The 20,111-nt window shown below is 40.7% G+C and overlaps 1 protein-coding gene across 7 annotated transcripts in view; it reads right to left on the reverse strand.

The window, feature by feature from the left end:
* Positions 1 to 3,172: 3,172 nt before the first annotated feature.
* slmapa (sarcolemma associated protein a) overlaps positions 3,173 to 20,111 on the reverse strand; it is a 242,193-nt gene continuing 225,254 nt past the window's right edge. For 5 of the 7 annotated variants that reach the window (XM_070895262.1, XM_070895261.1, XM_070895266.1 and 2 more), the window contains 4 exons: positions 14,432 to 14,549; positions 12,898 to 13,069; positions 8,020 to 8,154; positions 3,173 to 3,478 (listed from right to left, as the gene is read on the reverse strand). In XM_070895262.1, coding sequence (XP_070751363.1) covers positions 3,386 to 3,478; positions 8,020 to 8,154; positions 12,898 to 13,069; positions 14,432 to 14,549 — 518 coding nt within the window. In that variant the 3' untranslated portion in view covers positions 3,173 to 3,385. Of the gene's footprint in view, positions 3,479 to 4,337; positions 4,431 to 8,019; positions 8,155 to 12,897; positions 13,070 to 14,431; positions 14,550 to 20,111 lie in introns of all 7 variants that reach the window. The other 2 variants (XM_070895263.1, XM_070895265.1) reach the window with 1 other exon arrangement.

Consider the following 20,111-nt stretch of genomic DNA (forward strand, 5'->3'; position numbering starts at 1 on the left):
CTTAGCCAAATTTTTATTATTTGCTAAATGCGTTCCTGGGATGTGGGTGTCGCTGGAAAGGCCTTTATTGCCCATCCCCAATTGCCCTTGAGAAGATGACGGTGAGCGCCTTCTTGAACCGCTGCAGTCCGTGTGGTGAAGGTAGTTCCACAGTGCGGTTAGGGAGTTCCAGGATCTTGACCCAGCGACGATGAGGGAACGGCAATAGATGATCATATTGAAGGGTGGTGCAGGCTCGAATGGCCTACTCCTGCACCTATTTTCTATGTTTCTATACTTCCAAGTCAGGATGGTTTGTGACTTGGAGGGGACCATGCAGATGGTGGTGTTCCCGTGCACCTGCTGCCCTTGTCCTTCTAGGTGGTAGAGATCGCGGGTTTGGGAGGTGCTGCCAAAGCCGCCTTGGCGAGTTGCTGCAGTGCATCTTGTAGATGGTACACACTGCAGCCACGGTGCAGCGGTGATGGGGGGAGTGAATGTTTAACGTGGTTCAGATCTTGCTGCATGCGGGCATGGACTGCTCCATTATCTGAGGAGTTGCGAATGGCACTGAACACTGTGCAGTCATCAGCGAACATCCCCGCTTCTGACCTTATGATGAAGCAGCTCAAGATGGCTGGGCCTAGAACACTGCCCTGAGGAACTCCTGAAGCGATGTCCAGGAACTGCATTAAAAACATATTCCTTGATCTACTTAACTTGGCACAGATCAGGGTTGGGAACTAGTTTGCACGATTGAGTAATAAACCACACAGTGAATTTAGTCACTAAGCTATTGGTTAGCTCGGTTACAGCTTTTACTTTAAAAGTTCCGGAAGCAGTTCAGAAATCCAGAATTTAAAATGGTATTGAGGATGCAATCATTGATAGATCAGTATCTAATCACATTGGATGTAACTAGATCATGGCATATCTGGATAGAGTTTACACTTTGGGCATAATTGGCAAGTTGTGCTAGTTTCCTGAATTGATTTTTTTGCTCAAGTTTCTGCTCTAACTCATTTGCATATCACCAAATGTAAATTCTTCCATGAACCAATGCAATCAGGCAGCGTTTTAGAATGTAATTTTTTTCCTTACATTAAGTGGTAACCTGGTGTAGTTTTATTAATACAGCTGAAAATGAGCTTATTACCAAAAATAATTTTTTTAAATAAGTGTCTAGTCCACCACCTGTGAGTAAGCTGATTTTAAATGACTGAAATGACTTAAAAAACTGTACAGACCATTTAATGGTTTCATTGATGTACTGTAGTCAATTGCCTACTAAATTAAATATTCTTTAATATTTAAATGCTTTTAAAAAAAGGTGCCCATTGGTGTACTTGCCCCTAAAATAAACAGCTTAATTTTAAGAGCCTCCTCGAAGGCCCGTAAACGGGCACAATTAGCGGGAACTCGCTATGGTGATTAATTCGACCTGGGAGCGTGGCTAGTTTTGTGGGTGGGGCCAGCTTCCAGCAGAATATTTTTTTAAAGCAGCGCAAAAGATCGCGGAAACTCGAAATGTGCTGGATGTAACCTGTGCTTGAAATTTCCTGATTTTTTGTGCTGGTTTGGCTGATTTTGGGCAAAACGGAAACTCTATCCAAAAATAAACCATGTTTTGTTATTTATTTTCCTCCACCAACTAATGGGTGTTGCACACAAATGTCATATTTACTCTGGTGTTCTTGAAAGTCATACAACTGTGTATCTTCCCTTAGTAATAAACTCAAATGCACAAAGGGAGAGCAAACTGTATTTTATTAAATCATGCACATCACATATGTTAGTGCAAATACTTTAATTTGTACTCCAGAAATTCTACTGTACTTTCCAACCTTTTTTACAAAATAGATTTAAAACAATTATTTTACTTTAAAAAATTTATTTCTGCAATTCAGCGTATCAGAACAATATTTGCAAACAACCTATGTACAGGAGGTACCAAGGACCACTGGCATGTGTATATAGCTGGGGTGGAATATCATAGCTTATTGGTCATCTAAACAATTGCTCAGATTGACGGACTTTAAAACAGATTTGTTTGTTTCCACATAAACAAGCGTTTCCCCCCCTCCCCCACCCCCCACAGCCTTTTGTTTAAACATAAAAATCCCAAGATGAACGGGCCATCTAATAACCATACACTCACCCTCAACGTGTTTAAGATAAATTATATAGCAGATTTCTCAATACATTCTTGAAGACCTATTTCCATTGTCAAGAATATTTTAAACCAGCTGTAATTTTAAAGTGTTCTTTTTTATTTGAGTGACTACTGAATTTTGTACCAATATTTGTAATTACATAGTACAACTGCACCAACAGATCATTCTGTAGTTGAAAATGTATAAATTGAATTAGTTTTAAAATAAGGCAATATCCAACTCATTTGGCTAAAAGGTATCATGAAAAAATTAAGGTGACGATCCATTTTCTCCTGTAACTCACTTCAAAACAAAGTGCATGCTGGTGTGACTCCTATAGTGAGCATGACAGCTGTCTGAAAGACAAATGAAGGACTGTCCTGGGAATGTAGTGATTAAGGCAGTAGCATTACACTGCTTTATGGTTGCAGATTTGAGTCCCAGTCATAACTAACACTGTACTGTGCATCAGAAATATTTCAGTCAGCCTCTTACATAGGTATCCCTATTACTAGGGGGAAAACAAACAAACATTCAGTCTTTTTCTACCCATCGATGCACACCTTCCACCAACTGATGCACAGAGGAGCATGGACTTGATGCTGCAGAGGGGTTTGTGGTCCACTTACCTTAGCTGGGTGAAGCATTAATATGGTTTGTCCATAAAAAGTGAGCAGGTTGGGGGAAAAAAAAAAAACATGAAAATCAGGTAGTGTCTTCCAGGTCTGCAATAGCATTAATTTATTTTTTGAAATTTTGACCGCTGTTTAAATGGCACATCACCTCTTGCATATGGATCAAACTGACAGCAGATTAACCACTTGTGTCCCCGTTAGCATCATTCTTCAGGCCTACGTGCACCAGTTGGTGGAATTGCACCACTGTTGTCAAAGGAGACAGCAGAACTCAGAAGTGAAACTAAATTAAATTCCTTGTTTCTTCATATTTTGGTACCAAGAAGCCTAGTTTAGGCCACCACATCTCTTTACATAATCCCAAAGTACTGATTTAAAAAATAATGGCAAACTGCAAACAAAACATTTTCTAGAGTAGAATCCAGTCACGATTTTTATTCCCTCTATATACAATTACATTTTATACAGTTCAAGCAAAGACCCTACAGTTGTACTCTGAAACAGCTGTGTTTTTGTTAGAGGTAAAAAGGAAGGAAACAGATCTGCTTGTCCCTGTGGTAAAAGAAAGCCAAAGTCAATGGGGAGAACATTCTGTAGTTTGAGAGACATCACGCAGTTTCAGGGCGAGGCCCTTTTCAACGCTGGGTATAACACTACCACCGTCACAGCAAGCAGCACGGCCACCACTGGCATCCACTTGAGCAATCCACCCTGAAAAGGTTCATTTAAAAAAAGTCAAGTTTATTGTTTATGGACCATTGTTTTATGAACATACAGACTAGCAGTTTGGGGTAAAATAAAGTTTAAGTACAGAATTTCCACTGTGCAGTTCCAACTCTAACTAACATGTCACACATCTCTGATCATACAGCGAGACCAAACACTGATCAGGATTTTTCTTCATGCAAGGCAGATCTTCACTGACAACATTTAAAACAAATAGAAAAATTCGTAATGTTTACACTCTGATCACTTAAACTGTATTTTTATAGTTCATCTAAAGTCTCACTTGCTAAGTTAAATATATGAATGAATGTTCTATTAAGTAGGGTTAAATCTTATCAGTCTACACTCGATGCACAGTAAACCATCTCCTTTATTCTTCCATTTCCCTATTTCTTAACTGCTCTTAAATACAATTAATTGGGATTAAATAGTTTTGCTCACCTGAATGATCATATTAGAAACAAATCTGAGTTAAACATATTGAAATAAAGAGGCTTAAATCAGAGTACTTAATCAAATGTTACCCCAATCCGCTGTACTATTATAATTTTCCCGCACAAACACGACATTTTTCAGCTTTAGGTAAATACACATGCTAGACTGGCATTAGTGTGATGTTAGAGCAAAACATAGCAAAATAGGTATCAAAACAGTTTTACAATAAAAAAACAACAATGAAGCAAATAAGGAAAATAAATATGGGCTCTAAAAGATAGTTAGTATCAGAATACCCTGCAACATACAGATTAGCAAGTTAAAACTCCATGATGACTGTTCATGCATCTTGTGAAGAAGGGATACAAATTAGGAGGGGAACACAGAGACATATATTGTAGCTGTGTACCTTCATCTACCATAGGTGACCGGACCACCAGTACAGGAAAGCCAGGATTAGGGCGACGCCTAGAGCAGGGATAGGTTGCAATATGGTGGAAGGCTGAGGGAGGGAAGGGATATTCACAGTCACAGTGTGCGATGCACCAGAATGCACAGTGGAGATTTTCAGGGAATATATTGGTGGTTTGTAAACTTAAGCGTGCCAAAGTGACATATTGTGAAAGAAAACACAGCTCTCAAATGGATGTGAATTTTTTTGCAAAAACCTTGTCTTGCAAAATATTTTACCACTTTTCCTACAGACCAGGCACAGACCCAGCTAGTCACCCAACTAGCAGTGAAGAGAATCCACTGAATTCTTCAGAATACACGAGGGTAAGCCTTTACTTTACCGAAGTGATGTACTTATTGATTGGTAGAACACATTTCTTGACGGGTACTTTTAAGCATTATAATTAGTGAGATACATGGAAAAGGATATTCATGCAATACAATCTTGCATCAGCTGACAAATGAATAATTGCCAATTAAATAACTACTTTGTTATCTTGCAGATCATATTTCTAAACATAAACTGATGGCACAACTACTTAACTCCCTTGTAAAACATTAATGCAAGGTATCCTTACTAATTCTCTTAAATCGTGTATTCCCGTTTCCTACATTACAGCAGTAACTACATTTTAAAAAGTACTTCATTGAGCGTAAAGTGCTTTGGGACATCTTGATATTAATGCAAATCTTTTAACTGTCGGCAGATTGCTAGAAAACCTGCTGAAAAGCTGAAAAGCCAGTGGTCCAATTAAAGTCTTCTTCAAGATGCATGGCTCTGGCCTCCCATGTCTTCTAGGAAAGGCTCTCACAGACCCTGGGTTAGCACTGAATGCCTCAGCACAGAAACAGGGCATCTGCTGATTAATTCTGTGCCGGTGTAATTTTCTACATGAGCCATCCAGTCTAATCAAACACTACTGTTCACTCTCCATTTCTTTTAATATTCCACTTCAAGCAATTATATAATTCTCTTGTAAAATTATTTACCGGGAGCTGGGGGGGGGGGGGGGGCGGGGGATTACCCTTTTAAAAAAGGCCCGTTAGTGCCTCTGGGAGGCGCTAAAGGGTTTTCGCCCAGGCACCCCTCCCCGGAATTGCCCTCGGGGCTCCGCCGGCAAAAAGGGGTTTGCACTGCACCACAGCGATGACATCATCGCCTTGCGCTGACCCCTTATCGCCCCACGGGGAGAGAATCTGTGGTGGATGGGACGATGTGGCCGCCCTTAAAGTGGCGCTGGCGGCCGCCATCTTTTTTGCGTCGGTCGACTTTTCAGTCGGACTGACAATGGTGACCGCTGGATCGGCCGGGCTGTCATTCGGCAGTTCAGCACCCCCTCTTGGGTGCCGGGCCACTGGTCGGGCCGAAACCCTCCCTGGGCGCCACTGAAGTGGATGCCGCAGTCCCAGTGGCCCTCCCCCTGGAGAAGGGGAGGGACTTTGCGACGCAGTGGCGTGCCGCTGAGTATTCTGCTCGGTGAATGATGCGCCAATACTCAGGTTACTGCTCCCACTATTTTTTTTTTTTTACTCTAGCTGAATTGCCAGCGACTTGGCAGCCCGTCTCACCGGACACTAAATTTCCAGCTAATTCAAAGTGCCCTCCCCAATTTCTCGCTGAGGGTAATTTCGGCCCCAAGGACTCTGGCTCGATATTTGCAGCGAGGGTGCTGGGAAGGCCAAAAATGGCTGAAGAATCTGGCAAGGCTGTGGTCCACGTGGCGGGGTGAAGACAGATGTCTTGCCGAACTTCCTGATCTCTGGGAAACACAGGCAGCACCAGTGAATTTTAAATCTGGCTCCCAATTGCACTATGGGAGCCTTATTTAAATATGTTAATGATGTGTTTCTCCTGTCCATGGCAGGACACTCAGATGCCATGATATTCGCCACCGTAAAAACGGCAACAAATGCATGCGCAGTGGTTTGGTGTTGCATTTCGCTCATTTGACAGATTAAATCTTCCTTCCCTGACCCTCTCCCGCCCGTCACCGGGGTGGGGCGACATCTATTTCAGCACCATTTTGTACCAGAGAATTTTTCCACATTCTAGCTAACTGCCGTGTAAAGATTTTTCCCCCGAATTTTAAATCTGCAGGTCGGATGAGACACCTGCCTGGAGCAGGTGGCGGCCTCATGAATTTATGAAAATTGGGAGCCTATTAAGTCAACAGAACTCAAATAGCATTTTAATTGGGTACGAGTGGGGAAGTAGGTCTGCAGCTGGTCTAGTCACAGAAGGTCCCTTCTGACACCATAAGGAAAGTCACAGCCTCTCTACCCCAGTCTCCCACCCCCTTCCCTTCGGTGACACTTGGCCATCCGATCTGTCCCTACTAGCAACCATTCTCCACTCTCTTCCCGCCAATTGGTTAGAATCACGGTGGCCTCCTGCTGCTGCTGGTGAGTGTAAATCAACTCGCTTGTCTGGTGTGCAAACCTGCTCCCAGAAACCAACAGTTCATTTGAAATGTTTATGCCTCTGGTTTCTGTACAATGGAAGAAAGTAATGTCTGGCTAATTCCAGTTCCATACTCCAACTGTTCTGGTTCTGACTGGCTCCAGTCCCACCTACCAAATGATCTGAGTGGTCCATGTCGATAACCTCCAATCCCAGTGAAAAGCGCTGATTTTCCTTGTTAAATGTTGACAAGACGACAGGTAGGTTTAAATGCTGTCAGCTTAAAACACTGACTGCTGCATGAATGTAAATCAATCACAGGATAGTATACGGAGTCTCTAAAGGCCCCATATGAAGTAGAGAGCAGTTCTGGTCACCATATTACAGGAATGGCTTCACGGCACTGGAAAAGTTGCAGCAAAAAGGCTACCCATTTGATAGTTGACTTCAGATATCTGAGTTACAAGGATAGACTACAGAAGCTAAGTTTGTCTGTACTTAGAGAACACAGATGTATACATATAAAAAAAAAAACTGGGGCCGGTTAGATGGACCAAAACGGTCTTCTCTGGCCCTCTATATTCCTTTGCTCCTAATCTCCATTGCACTATTGGCAAATTATCATGGGTTGCGGAGACCATTGATAAACCAGGAGGAGGAATAGCTAGGTAGGTTAACACAACAGTGGACACCAGGATTTTGAGATTTTAATTTTCTCCGTTTAATTTGAGAGATATTGTTCAGCTTATAGAGTGCTGTTGTTGTGAAAAATAAGAGATACATAGCAAAAATAATTAAGAATGGGGGAAAAGAGTAAAGGTAAAATAGTTGAATATAGGAGTCCCTTACTAACAGGAAAAGCAGAGGCCACCAAGACCCCAGCTCACTTTACATCCGAATGCCCTCAGGCCCAACTTTGACACCTTGATTTAAATTTCTGGCTAAATCAGAGCCATAAAGGCTGTATTTCAACACTAACGTTATTAATGAGTTATCTTGGCATGAAAAAGGTAGGGAATTTGATCTAAATCAAAGTATTAAATTATGATCTATAATTTACAATATTTTATGCAGCACTGACTGGATATAATATAGTAAAGATTTGATTTCATATCAGACTTAAATTTAACAATCTTATTCTAACTTTTAATTCAAATGAAAAAACATTGAAAAGAAACTGGACATAAGAAAATAACTGCAAGAAGTCTAGGCAGAGAAATGAATTTATAAGACTCACATTGTTTCCCTTCTGTTGCAGCAGCTTCAGATTTTCTTTACAGTCTACGAGCTCTTCTGTGATGGATTCATTCTCCTTCCGAGTTATGTCAAGTTTTTCCTTCAACTCCACGTACATGGTCTGATTTACTTCATACTAGAACATAGATCAATTATAGAAGGATTTCACAAATACTGTTATACCGACACTTATGAACATATGTAGAAAGTTCTTGTTTAGGTTTTTAAATTGTACTATGATTTTATCAGAAATTTAGTGAGTTCATATGTCTAAATCTTTGATAACCTGTTATTTCATGTGACACATAACTGTAGTCTTTGCATGCTCTATACAGTTGGAACTGTGTGACTACTTAAACAAAAGTTATTTATTGTTCTTTCCCAAGTTTTCCCTCTGGCATTCTCCCATTACACCACTCATGAATGCAATTACTCATGCAGTGGGTCCTGACCTGTGTGGCTCAGTGCCAGATGTGTAGCGTAACTAAGTGTACACAGATACCTACTACAGTTAAATAGCCTAACACCGCTCAGTATCTCGGATCACACAAGAATGGCCACTTGGGAAAGGTGCTGGAGGGCTGCTGTTGCACCAAACCTCAAGCATGAATAACCAGCTTTAGGAGACACAGGCAGGGAGAAGGAAAAAATAGTTTGAACTCACTCCTCAATCAAATAAACCTAGTCAGAGCGCCTCAGCCTCCAACTTTCAATATAAATAATGGACTATCCAAAATGGTTTATGATTTTTGTTCCTCATCAAATTATATAATTTATATATATTTGCTATTCTGAGCTTGCATTGAGAATATATTTGGTGCAGATGGTTTTAAATATAGAATTAATTTCTATACGAAATGCATTTCAAGAAATGGAAACATAGAAACATAGAAAATAGGTGCAGGAGCAGGCCATTCAGCCCTTCTAGCCTGCACCGCCATTCAATGAGTTCATGGCTGAACATGAAACTTCAGTACCCCCTTCCTGCTTTCTCGCCATAACCCTTGATTCCCCGAGTAGTAAGGACTTCATCTAACTCCCTTTTGAATATATTTAGTGAATTGGCCTCAACTACTTTCTGTGGTAGAGAATTCCACAGGTTCACCACTCTCTGGGTGAAGAAGTTTCTCCTCATCTCGGTCCTAAATGGCTTCACGTTTTCTCAGCACTAGGAAACAGCAAGAAAAAGTATTCTTGGATCGAGTGAAAATTGCTTATAATGTTTCAAGTGACCCCGATGACACTTTCACTTGTAAAATTATAGATGTTTGTTTTGTGTGCATTCATTATGGTATAGCATAATAACTATTGAGCAGTTGACAACTTAGTCCGCTTACATCCCTTTGTAACTTCCTGTTCCCATCCACACAACTTACTCTGTCTCCTAACTTAGGGCCCAAGTTTCCACATGATTTGCGCCTGATTTTTAGGAGCAACTGGTGGAGAACGGACTATCTTAGAAATCGCAATTCTCCACATTTTTTTTTCTGCAGTTCTAGTCAGGTAGAACAGTTCTACTTTGGAACAGAATTTTTTCTTCAAAAGGGGGCGTGTCCGGCCACTGACGCCTGATTTGAAAGTTTCCACAGTGAAAACGTACTCCAAACTAAAGTAGAATGGAGCAAGTGAAGATTTTTGTAGAACTGAAAAAAACCTGTTCTACACATTAAAAAATCAGGCGCAGGTTACAAATTAGGCGTCCAGAACGAGGTGGGGGGGGCGGGGGGGAAAGGAAAGTAATTAAATTCTATAATAAATCCTTATTTATACTTCTACAAATATTATACAAATAAATCCAACCTGAATAAACATTTATAAGCCAAGAAAAGATTAAATAAACCATCTTCCTACCTGTGTGAAAGTGCTTCAGGCAGGCCTTTCGGGACCGAAGGCTGAACGGGCCGGCCTGAGACTTCGGGCAGGGCCCGACCCCAGCACCAGATTTACAGGTAGGTGGCGTTGGGTTGGGTTGGGTCGGGGAGGTTCGGTTCGGGTCGGGGGGGGGAAGAAGAGAGAGAGAGGGAGAGGGGGGGGGGAAGAGAGGAAGAGAGGGGGGGAGAGAGAGGAAGAAAGGGGGGGGAAGAGAGAGGGGGGGAGAGAGAGAGAGGAAGAGAGGGGGAGTGAGGGAGAGAGGGGGGGGGGGGGAAAAGAGAGGCTGCGTGCTTCAGCCCCTCCCACACAGTTCGGCGCCTGGAGCTACTGCACTTGCGTGCCCACTGTAGCGCGCATGTGCAGAGGTCCCGGCACTGTTTTCAGCGCAGGGACCTGGCTCCGCCCCCCCACAGCTCGTGCTGGCTGCGCCGAGGGCCAGAGGACCTGCAGGTAGGTGGAGAATACCGAGGATTCTTTTAGGCGCACTTTGTGGCGCGAAAAACGGGCTTCCATTTTAGGCGCGTGTGGAAACTTGGGCCCTTAATGTTAGCTGCAAACTTGGATATACAATTCTACATTCCTTTATTCAAGTAATTAATATACATGGTGAAAAGCTGCGGCCCGAGATCCCTGGGGAACGCCACTTGTCACATCCCGCCAATTAGAGAAAAAACCCTTTATCCCAACTCTGTCTCCGATCTCCCAACCAATTACAATCACAAGGTTACCTGTAATTTCACGTGCTCTCAATATTTGCTATTAAACTCACGTGGCAAGTTGTCAAATGCTTTTTGGAAATCCATATAGACATCATCCATAGATACTCCCCTATCCACCTGCTCCTCAAAAATTTCAGACTTGATCTACCTTCATAAATCCACATTGACTCTCTCATCAGCTGATACTCAAAGTGCTCAGTCACTCTGTCTCTGAAGATAAATTACTGTAACTTCTCCATAATTGATGTTAACCTGGCAGTTAACTGGTTTCTGCCTCCCTTTCTACTTAAATAATGGAGTGAGATTTGAAATTTTCCAATCTAAAAGCACAATTCCTGAATCTAGAGCGCTTTGGAAAATGATGATTAATGCTTCTGCAATATCTTCATCTATTTATTTTACAAAGTAACTATTTGTACTAAGTCTCCCTTCTGCGCACGCATCTCGTGGCGCATACGCAGAGCAGGAGTTAGGACAAATATCACCGACTCCGCCCCCCCCCCCCAACAATTCTTACTAACCCTTTTCTGCGCATGCGTACAACACCACGCTGTCTCCACTGAGCAGCCAAACGCATACACCGAGCCTCTCATAGTGCCCCGGTTTTGGGGGGGGGGGGGGGGGGAGGAGGAGCACTGGGGGGGGAAGGAAAGAGAGCGCATGGGGGGAGGGAGGAGGAGAAGAGAGGACGAGCTGGGGGGGGCGGGGGGAGAAAGAGAGTAAGATAGATATGGGGGGGGGGGGGGCAGAAATCAGAGGGGAAAGAGGGATGGATCACGTTCTTCCTACCCCCTGGTGCGTGCAAGCCCAGTGCGTGTGTTACATGGGACATCGTTGGGGTGGATGAAATCCAGAAGTCACGACACTGTCACTATTCATTTCATACCCAATAAACACGTTAACAATCCGCACACAATGCCCCATCTATTTGGGGGCGGGGAGGGGGGCAGTAAGGTCTTGCACTTGGGTACATTTACACTGGGGTAAGGGTCTTCAGCTGGGGGAAGGATGCACTTACACTGGGGTAATGGACTTCGACTGGAACTTGGTGGCTTTTGGGGAGATCTATCCTCTGTGGCTTCTGAAGTCAAAATGGATCGAATTACAAATTGGAAAGTCAGTCAGAACTTGGGCTGGGCGGTTCCAGTTACACATTCCAGAGGAACTTCAGGGTGTGGCTTGTCCTCCAAGGGGACCAATCAGCAATAGGTCTGGAGAGCCAATCCAGAGAAATGGTTGCATTTCAGTTAGTACAAATGGACGTATCCTTTATTTTAACACCCTGTAATGAAACCATCAGGTCCTAGAGATTTGTCTACCTTAAATCCAAGTTTTTACTGCATTACCATATTTTGTTTACACTAAGCAATTTTTTAACGCAGGTTTACCCATTAGCAGTTCAGCCCAGTTTACTGTGATCAATTTATTTATAATCCTGTTAAAGTTTGTCTTACTTAAATTTAAAACCAGAGTCTGTAATGCTCTCTTCTTCCTCTGAACCTAATGCCAAATTCAATCATACTATGGTCACTAATTGAAAAAGATGCTCCCTTATCAGATTGTTGAATAATTTTGGTTTGTTCATCACTAAAACCTTGTTGGTTCTAAAACATATTGTTCTAGAAAACATTCCAGAAATTCATTGCATTTACTACTTCAGCCGTACTGCTTCTCCCAGTTTAAGTGAGAATTAAAATCCCCCAATATCACTACATTGTTTTTGTAACTTTGTTGTTCCTTATTGACGCCCAATGATCCCACTGCCGGTCACCCTTCCTGAAAGAAAAAAAATTGCAGGGCTACGGGGAAAGGGACTAGCTGAGGTGCTCTAGCAGAGAGACGGCATGGGCTCGACGGGCCTTCTTCCGTGCTGTAACCATTTCTATATTGAAATCCCTTCTTTCTATTGTGGTAATTGTGTCTCATCAATATTGCTGCTCCTATATTTTCCCAATCCTTTATAAAGATCTTATAGCCTGGATTATTTAGCTCCCAATCATGCCAGGTTGTAGCCAGGTCTCTGCAATGGTTACTACTTCATTCCCTTGAAGATGAATTTTTGCTTTGAACTCGTTTGTTTTCTTTATTATGGTATGTGCATCTTATCTGGGTCACTTTCCCCACTGTGCCCATCTGTTCTGTAGTACCGTGCACATTTGAACAAGCAGCATAAAAAATCCCCCACCCAATCCCTAGACTGTGCCTGTGTTGTACCTTTGGAGTTCTGAGACGACACACTTTTTAAAAACATTATAGATAATGCAGTTCTTCTGTATATGCTTCATTACCTGTTTCTGAAATTTCTGAGTCTCATTTTCAGCATGTACAAGTTGTGTTCTCAGTCCATTTGTCTCCTGTAAGCGCTGCTCCTTCAACATCCCAACCTGAACTTCCAGCTCTTTGCGAGAAATTTCCAGCCCACTGACATCTTTGGTCAGCTTCATACTCTGCTGCTGAGCACTGTAACAGAATAATCATTCAATTTCTCCCCACTCATCTTTAAAATAACAATGACATATTAAAGTATAATACTACATAAACAGGTTGCTATCAGCTTCAATTATTCTACATGCTTTTCAGAACTTTCTACAACAGCTAGCCATAGAATCGGAGAGGTTTAAAGCACAGTGGATAACTGGGCCAATCATTTCTGCACCAGCTCTTTGCTCGACAAATTCAAAACTAATCCTACTCTCCTGCTCTCTCCCCATATATCCTATATTTTTCTCTGCTTTAAATACTTCTCCATTAAATATTCCATTAAAAAATGCAATGGTCTCTATCACAGGGAGTACTTGAGGCAATCCTAGCCAATATTTATCCCTCAATCAACATAACAAAAACAGATTATTTGGTCCTCATCACAGTGCTGTTTATGGGAGCATGCTGTGCACAAATTGGCTGTTGAATTTCCTGCAACAGTGACTACACTTCAAAGGAATTCACTGGCTGTAAAGTACTTTGGAATGTCCGGTGGTCGTGAAAGACGCTATATAAATACAAGTCAGTCAGTCTTTCTTTCAAAGCCTAAAGAATCTTTCATGCATTTTAATCTAAAAGGCATCTTATAAATCAATCCATTGTGGTGACATGATTGTTGCCTTTCTCGGAAACCTGTCCAGAGTGGTGGGTTGCAACACCACATAAAAACGCCTCCCAACTCAAACTCCACATCAACCCGATCTGTTCCTTCATCTACAGCCTCTTCACAAACTTACCATGAGCATTCCACAGGTGACTGCCTGGTATTTAATAATTTATGCTTCATGTCTGCTAAACAAGTGGTAGGAATACATGGCACAGAACAATATTCTGTGACGAGTTCTGTCAGTTTTTGATTGCCTCTCAATAAACAGAGAGTTCATGTTCTGAAGAAACTAACAGAATTTAAAAAAAAGTTTGTATATTCCCATTTCTTGCATTCCATTCCTTCAGAGTGAAAGGAGCCAATATACTCCCAAGCCTCTGGCAATGCCACTTTATAACTAGCCAATAGACAGGAAGGGGGTTAACTCATCCAAATTTTTTTTTCCCCATGCCTTGTGGGATTGCACTTCATGTTCAGCAAATGCAAGAAAAGTTCTGAAAATAATTTTGAACAATAGTACTAGTTTAAAAACAACAAACCTACAATTATATTTCTTAAATCATATGATTAGGTTGTGCTGAGTATCACCTGAATCGAGCAGATAACAGGAAATGTCAGTATATTTAACAAGTCAATTTAGTAGACACATTAGAGTCAACATGGATCAGAAACAGAATCAAAAACAAAAGCACAGTCTTATAAAAAATAAATAAGCAGTTATTGCTGGAACTTGCCATCGGAGCTCTTCCTCAAACTGCTGCAGCTTTTCTGTCAGAGTAACTTTCTCTTGTCGAAGAGAATCACAATCATTCTGCAGGCCACTGCTCTGCTTTTGCAATTCATCCAGTTTACCTGCCAGCAACAACATTGAAAGGGATTAAAATAGGATGATAGCACCACAAAATTCAATTAACAATACACGTGTTCAGTGAATGCAAACCTGGGTCTCTTCCATTAGATCTACAAATTCTACAATTTTAATTTTCCTTGCAATAAAAAGTATATTGTTCAAGATTGCTGTGTTAACCAATTGTTTCATCATATGAGGGAGGATGTTCTTGTGGGAAAAAGAAAAACACTGATAGATGCATATGAAAACCTATTAGTACTGTATGCAAACTGGTTGCTGCATTTGCCTACATAACTGTCACTACATTTGAAAAGTAATTAATTGCCTGTGAAGTGCTTTGGGACATTTGATGATGTGAAAGGTACTATATTAATGCATGTTCTTTCTACTTATAACTCGATTTTCCTTACAGTACTCAATGCTTAGGAACGTCTACACTTGTAAAACATGCTCAGTATCCCCAATGATAATGTTTGTGTAAAACAATCACCTACTGTTGCTAAATAAGTGAATTTCTCCATCAGCAACTTACTGCTGCATACACTTGTGCGCTTTTCCTTACTTGTCTATGACTAATTTTTAGATAGAATAAACTACTAAAATAAATGGGGGTTCTGAACTATTTATAAGAAACTGAAGCAGCAACAAATCACAATTCTTTAATGTGCAACATGGAACTGAAACAGGATCCCAGATGAATAGGCATGAATATAAAAGGCAATGCTTCTTCACTTCAGAGTGATTCCTGTACCTGCAAATAATTTAAAAATGAATATTTTGACTCAAAATCAAGGTCAACAAAGTGAATATATTTACCATGTATAATATTTTTTTTAAATGAAGACTCATGCACAATTAGCCAAGTATAACTGCACTGACAACATTCCTCCAATTGAACAGGGTGTTCTCTCCTGCACAGAATGCTGGTTCTAATTGGTTGGGAGTGATATCATGATTTTTTTTGTTAGAGGGAGTCAAAACAAAATATATAAACACTAAAAATGTTCTGGCCTTGTGGGACAATGCCCCCAGTTACAGGAACAGAAATTGTTAACCAAACTATTAGTCTGCTGAGTTATTCAACTGAAGTATGTGCCAGAGAGAAAACTTAAATCACCAGTCCAAAACAAAAAAATACAATTTGCTATTAAACAATTAAGATTTCATACTCAACTGGATTTGGAAAAAAAAATCTATTAGACTTCAAATATGCCCAAAAGAAAACAAAATGACTAAAATGAATATTCCTCATTGTACAAGTATTTTGGCAAGAATCTGGTGACCTAAACTTTCTCTCACTCATTTCCATGCGCCTGATGATTCAGATTATGGCTGTTGGGCAGATTCCCTCCCATCCTGACAGACAACCAATGAAAGTCAAATCCAACTTTACAATCGTGCCAATTTTGACAAGTCCATAAATGGTAAAACTTTGCAACGTAATAAAACTCAAGGTCAACTAGTAATTCACTGAAGGGGTAACTTGTGATAGAAATCTATTCTGAAGGTCAGTTTTCATTTTTGAAACTGCGAACTGAACTCCACAACAGTGGAGTTATTCATTTCATCGTACTGCTTGCTTTTTAACAAGTTAATTTCTCCTACTTTGAAAATTATTCCAACAGATTGAGGGAGTGTGTGAATGGGCAGTTTACCTGTTGTCAAGGCATCTGCCTATATTGCTATTGAATAGCCACTGGGGAGTGCATAACATTTTTTTTCCTCCTTTCTCAAAGTGCCGTAACATTCAGACAATTGCAGGGGACAACTTATATGTGACCACCCTGCACTAGTGGGGATGCCATAGGGCTCATTTTAACTCCCTGCAAAGGTGGATAGGACTCCTATGTGTGAGTGTTTGTCAGAGGCCTGGAAGATTTTAACTGCTGGGCCTCATTCTCACCCATTTCGTGTGGAAAGTGGCAGCTGGCCGATGGGGACACATGGTGTGTGTTTTTATGCCGCTAACCAATCGTAAAGTCAAACTCAACCATGCATAACAGAGACCAGGAGTAAGAGTACATAAATCCCATAGCATTGATCTTTATCACTTAACATGGGAAACATAAAGCAGACCATTTCCCCCAGTGGTAATTATTTCTTAGCATCTCATCTACACCTAAAAATTCTGGTTGAAAATAATTACGAGGCATTGCAGTTTTAAGGTTATAATGTTTTTTTCCATTGTACAAGGATGCATTGTAGGGACAAAATTGTGACCCTAGAAAATCCAATGACCAAACTCTGCAGAAAGCTCTACAGAAAAGATAAATGACAGAAGTACACGGTTTGTTTTATGTCCAGCATATTATTTGTTTCTGGATTGTATCAAATAGTCACCACTCAACCCTCTGTTTTGGTTAATGTGCCAAATCCAATCAGATTAGAGATTACTCAGTTGCTGGACCTATAAGGCAACACTGATATTTTGGTGCAAAAACAGACACCTAACCCAAAGTTAGATTATGTTTCTTCATCCTAATGCATTAACAATGCTGTTTCCCAGGTTGTATACTACAAATTGAAGTATGCACTGCCCCATATATAGAAACAAAAATTCCAATGTGAATTGTGCTCCTATATTAAAATTGCTCCAAAAAGGCCTAAAATAAATCTGGTTAATGAGTTAAGAATCTTTTTGTAAATTCTAAATGAATATACTACTGGGTAATGTTGTGGGCTCAATTCCCACTTTACAGCTTGAGCACATAATCTAGGTTGACACTTCAGTGCAGTATTGAGGCTGCTGTATTTCAGATGGGACATTAAGCCAAGGCCCCATCTGTAGGTTCAGGTGAACAGAGAAAATTCCATGGCACTATTCGATGAAGAGCAGTTGAAAACTCCTCGTGTCTTGGCTGACATTTATCCCTCAACCAACATCACCAAAACAGGTTAACTCGTCATTTATCTCAATACTGTTTGCATCACCTTGCTGTGCATAAATTGGTTGCTGGCGTTTGCCTACATAATTGACTACATAACAAAAAGTACTTCATCATCTATGAAGTGCTCAGGATGTTGCGAGGACATGAAAACTGCTACATAAAGGCACGTTCTTTCTTAACTAATTCGTAATAACACCATGTTACTGTCAGTCTACTGTGGTGCTGTGCAACAAACAAAATATTATTGGGCCACTTCTTATCAAGACTAATAATCTAAACTTGGCTTTAAGAATATAGTCAGTTTCTCTTTTTTGTTCAATAGGTAGGTAAAAGGTCACTTCATCTACAATAATTACATTTCACTTTCATACTTTGCTGACAAACATCATATGCAATTAAAAATGAATGCAGTTGTGACTGAATATAAAATGAAAACTAAAAGAACAGAGATCGTGACACACGATGCTTGTGAGGTGTGTGATGATGCTTAGATTCAAAAAGTATGAATAGGAGTTCCAACTATTCAGTGATCAGAGCAAGGTCTTGGCATGTGGCGGGGAGGGGATGTTAATCCAGGTTAATAGTTTAATCCGTGCGTGGAGGTGGTGGTGCAGAGGACAAGGAAATCGCACGTGCAAAAAGTGCATGTCAAATTCAGAGAGCCGAAAATGAGCTATAGATGCATCATGTTTTGCAAAACTCCTTTCAATCTTAACTGTAGTTTCAGTTGCGATAGCTGTGTTTTACTAAGAGCTGTGCTCAAGTTACAATAAACTGCAATAATAAGAGTAAGAATTCTATCAGCACTGGAGGTTCTACAAATGTAATATTCCCTCTCTGCTCAGGTTTTCTTATAGGTAACTTAATATAAAAATACACGGGAATTCAGTTTAGAAATTGGACTAACTTCACATTTTATTAACTATGTTTGGTTCCTTTCACCTTGAAGTTGGAACTCCTAAATTGGTGAGACTGTATGTGATTGACAGGCATTCTATAGTTGCATTATATAAGAACTCATGCTAAGAGTGGGGACTGCCTATGATGATGATATTTGCTGGTATATCAGACAGTGAAATGCAGACGCTGTACCTTCCGGCATAAATTGCCACTAGGTAGGGGTGAAATAAAATTGTACAGAATTCTCCCTGACCAAAAAATTCAATGTTGAATCAGTTCTTCGTGTTTTAGGGGCCTAACTGCACGTTTCCAGGGACGTTACTTTGATAAACAGGATTAGCTTTTATAGAATGAAGCATAGTATGATCCAGCACAGTAGGAGGCCAGTCGGCCCATCGTGCCTGTGCCACTCTTTGGTAGAGCTATCCAATTAATCCCACTTCCCTGCTCTTCCCCCACAGCCCTGTAATTTTTTTTCCTTCAAGTATTTATCAAATTCCCTTTTGAATGTTGCTATTGAATCTGCCTCCATCACCCTTTCAGGCAGTGCATTCTAACTCACAAATTCATTGTGTAAAAAAATGTTTCCTCATGTTGCCTCTGGTTCTTTTGGCAATCATCTTCAATCTGTGTCCTCCAGTTACCGATGCTTCTGCCACTGGAAACTGTTTCTCCTCATTTGCTATATTCATGATTTTGAACACCTATCAAATCTCCTCTTAATCTTCCCTGCTCTAAAGAGAACAATCCCAGCTTCTCTAGTCTCTTTGCATAATTGAAGTCCTTTATGCCTGGTACCATTCCAGCAAATCTCTTCTCCACCCTCTCTAAAGTCTTGACGTCCTTCCTAAAGTATGGTGCCCAGAATTGAACACAATACTCCAGCTGAGGCCTAACCAGTGTTTTACAAAGGTATAGCATAACATCCTTGCTTTTGTACTCTATTCCTCTATTAATAAAGGCAAGGATCCCATATGCTTTAACAACAACCTTCTCTACTTATCCTGCTACCTTCAAAAGTTTGTGTACATACATCCCCAGGTCTCTCGATTTCTGCACCCCCTTTAAAATTATACTGTTTAGATCATCTTGCTTCTCCTCATTCTTCCTACAAAAATGTACTACTTCACAAAATGTACTACTTCTAGGAACAGTATTACTTCTTGCTTTTAGGAGTAGGCCATTTAGCCCCTCAAGCCTGTTCTGCCATTCAAGAGATCATGGCTGATCTGTGTCCCAACTCCATATATCTACCGTTGCCCCATATTCATTAATATTTTTGGTTAACATAAAACTTTAGTGTCTATATTTTTCTGCCACCCACTTCAGTAACTCAGGAAATTGGCCTTAGAACTAAAACCATAGTTCCCTCATACCTGTACTGCATGTCCTATTAATATAAAACTCTGGATTTACTGCAAAGGTGGTCACACAGTCACCGATGACAACAGACCTAATCCATCATACAATCAATAGACAAAGTGTCAATCCAGGTTACTGCAATTAAAATAATTTCCTTCTCTAAGCATTTGCCTCAATTAACTAGTTGATTGAATAGCAATACCCTCAGGGAAAGAGGAACCTTATAAAGCAATTTAAACTAGGAGAACAACAATTTGGCAGGTAATCTTTTCTGCTATTAAATGTAATCAATTAGATGGTCAACAACTGAGGTAATAGACAGTATCAAGCTAAATGGAAAGGCTTACATTGGTACTATGTGATAAGTGGTGTTCTTCAGGTCAGCTTTTTACATATATATTAACTTGGACAAAG

Source organism: Pristiophorus japonicus, chromosome 12 (assembly GCF_044704955.1).
Source record: "Pristiophorus japonicus isolate sPriJap1 chromosome 12, sPriJap1.hap1, whole genome shotgun sequence".
Classification (NCBI taxonomy): domain Eukaryota; kingdom Metazoa; phylum Chordata; class Chondrichthyes; family Pristiophoridae; genus Pristiophorus; species Pristiophorus japonicus.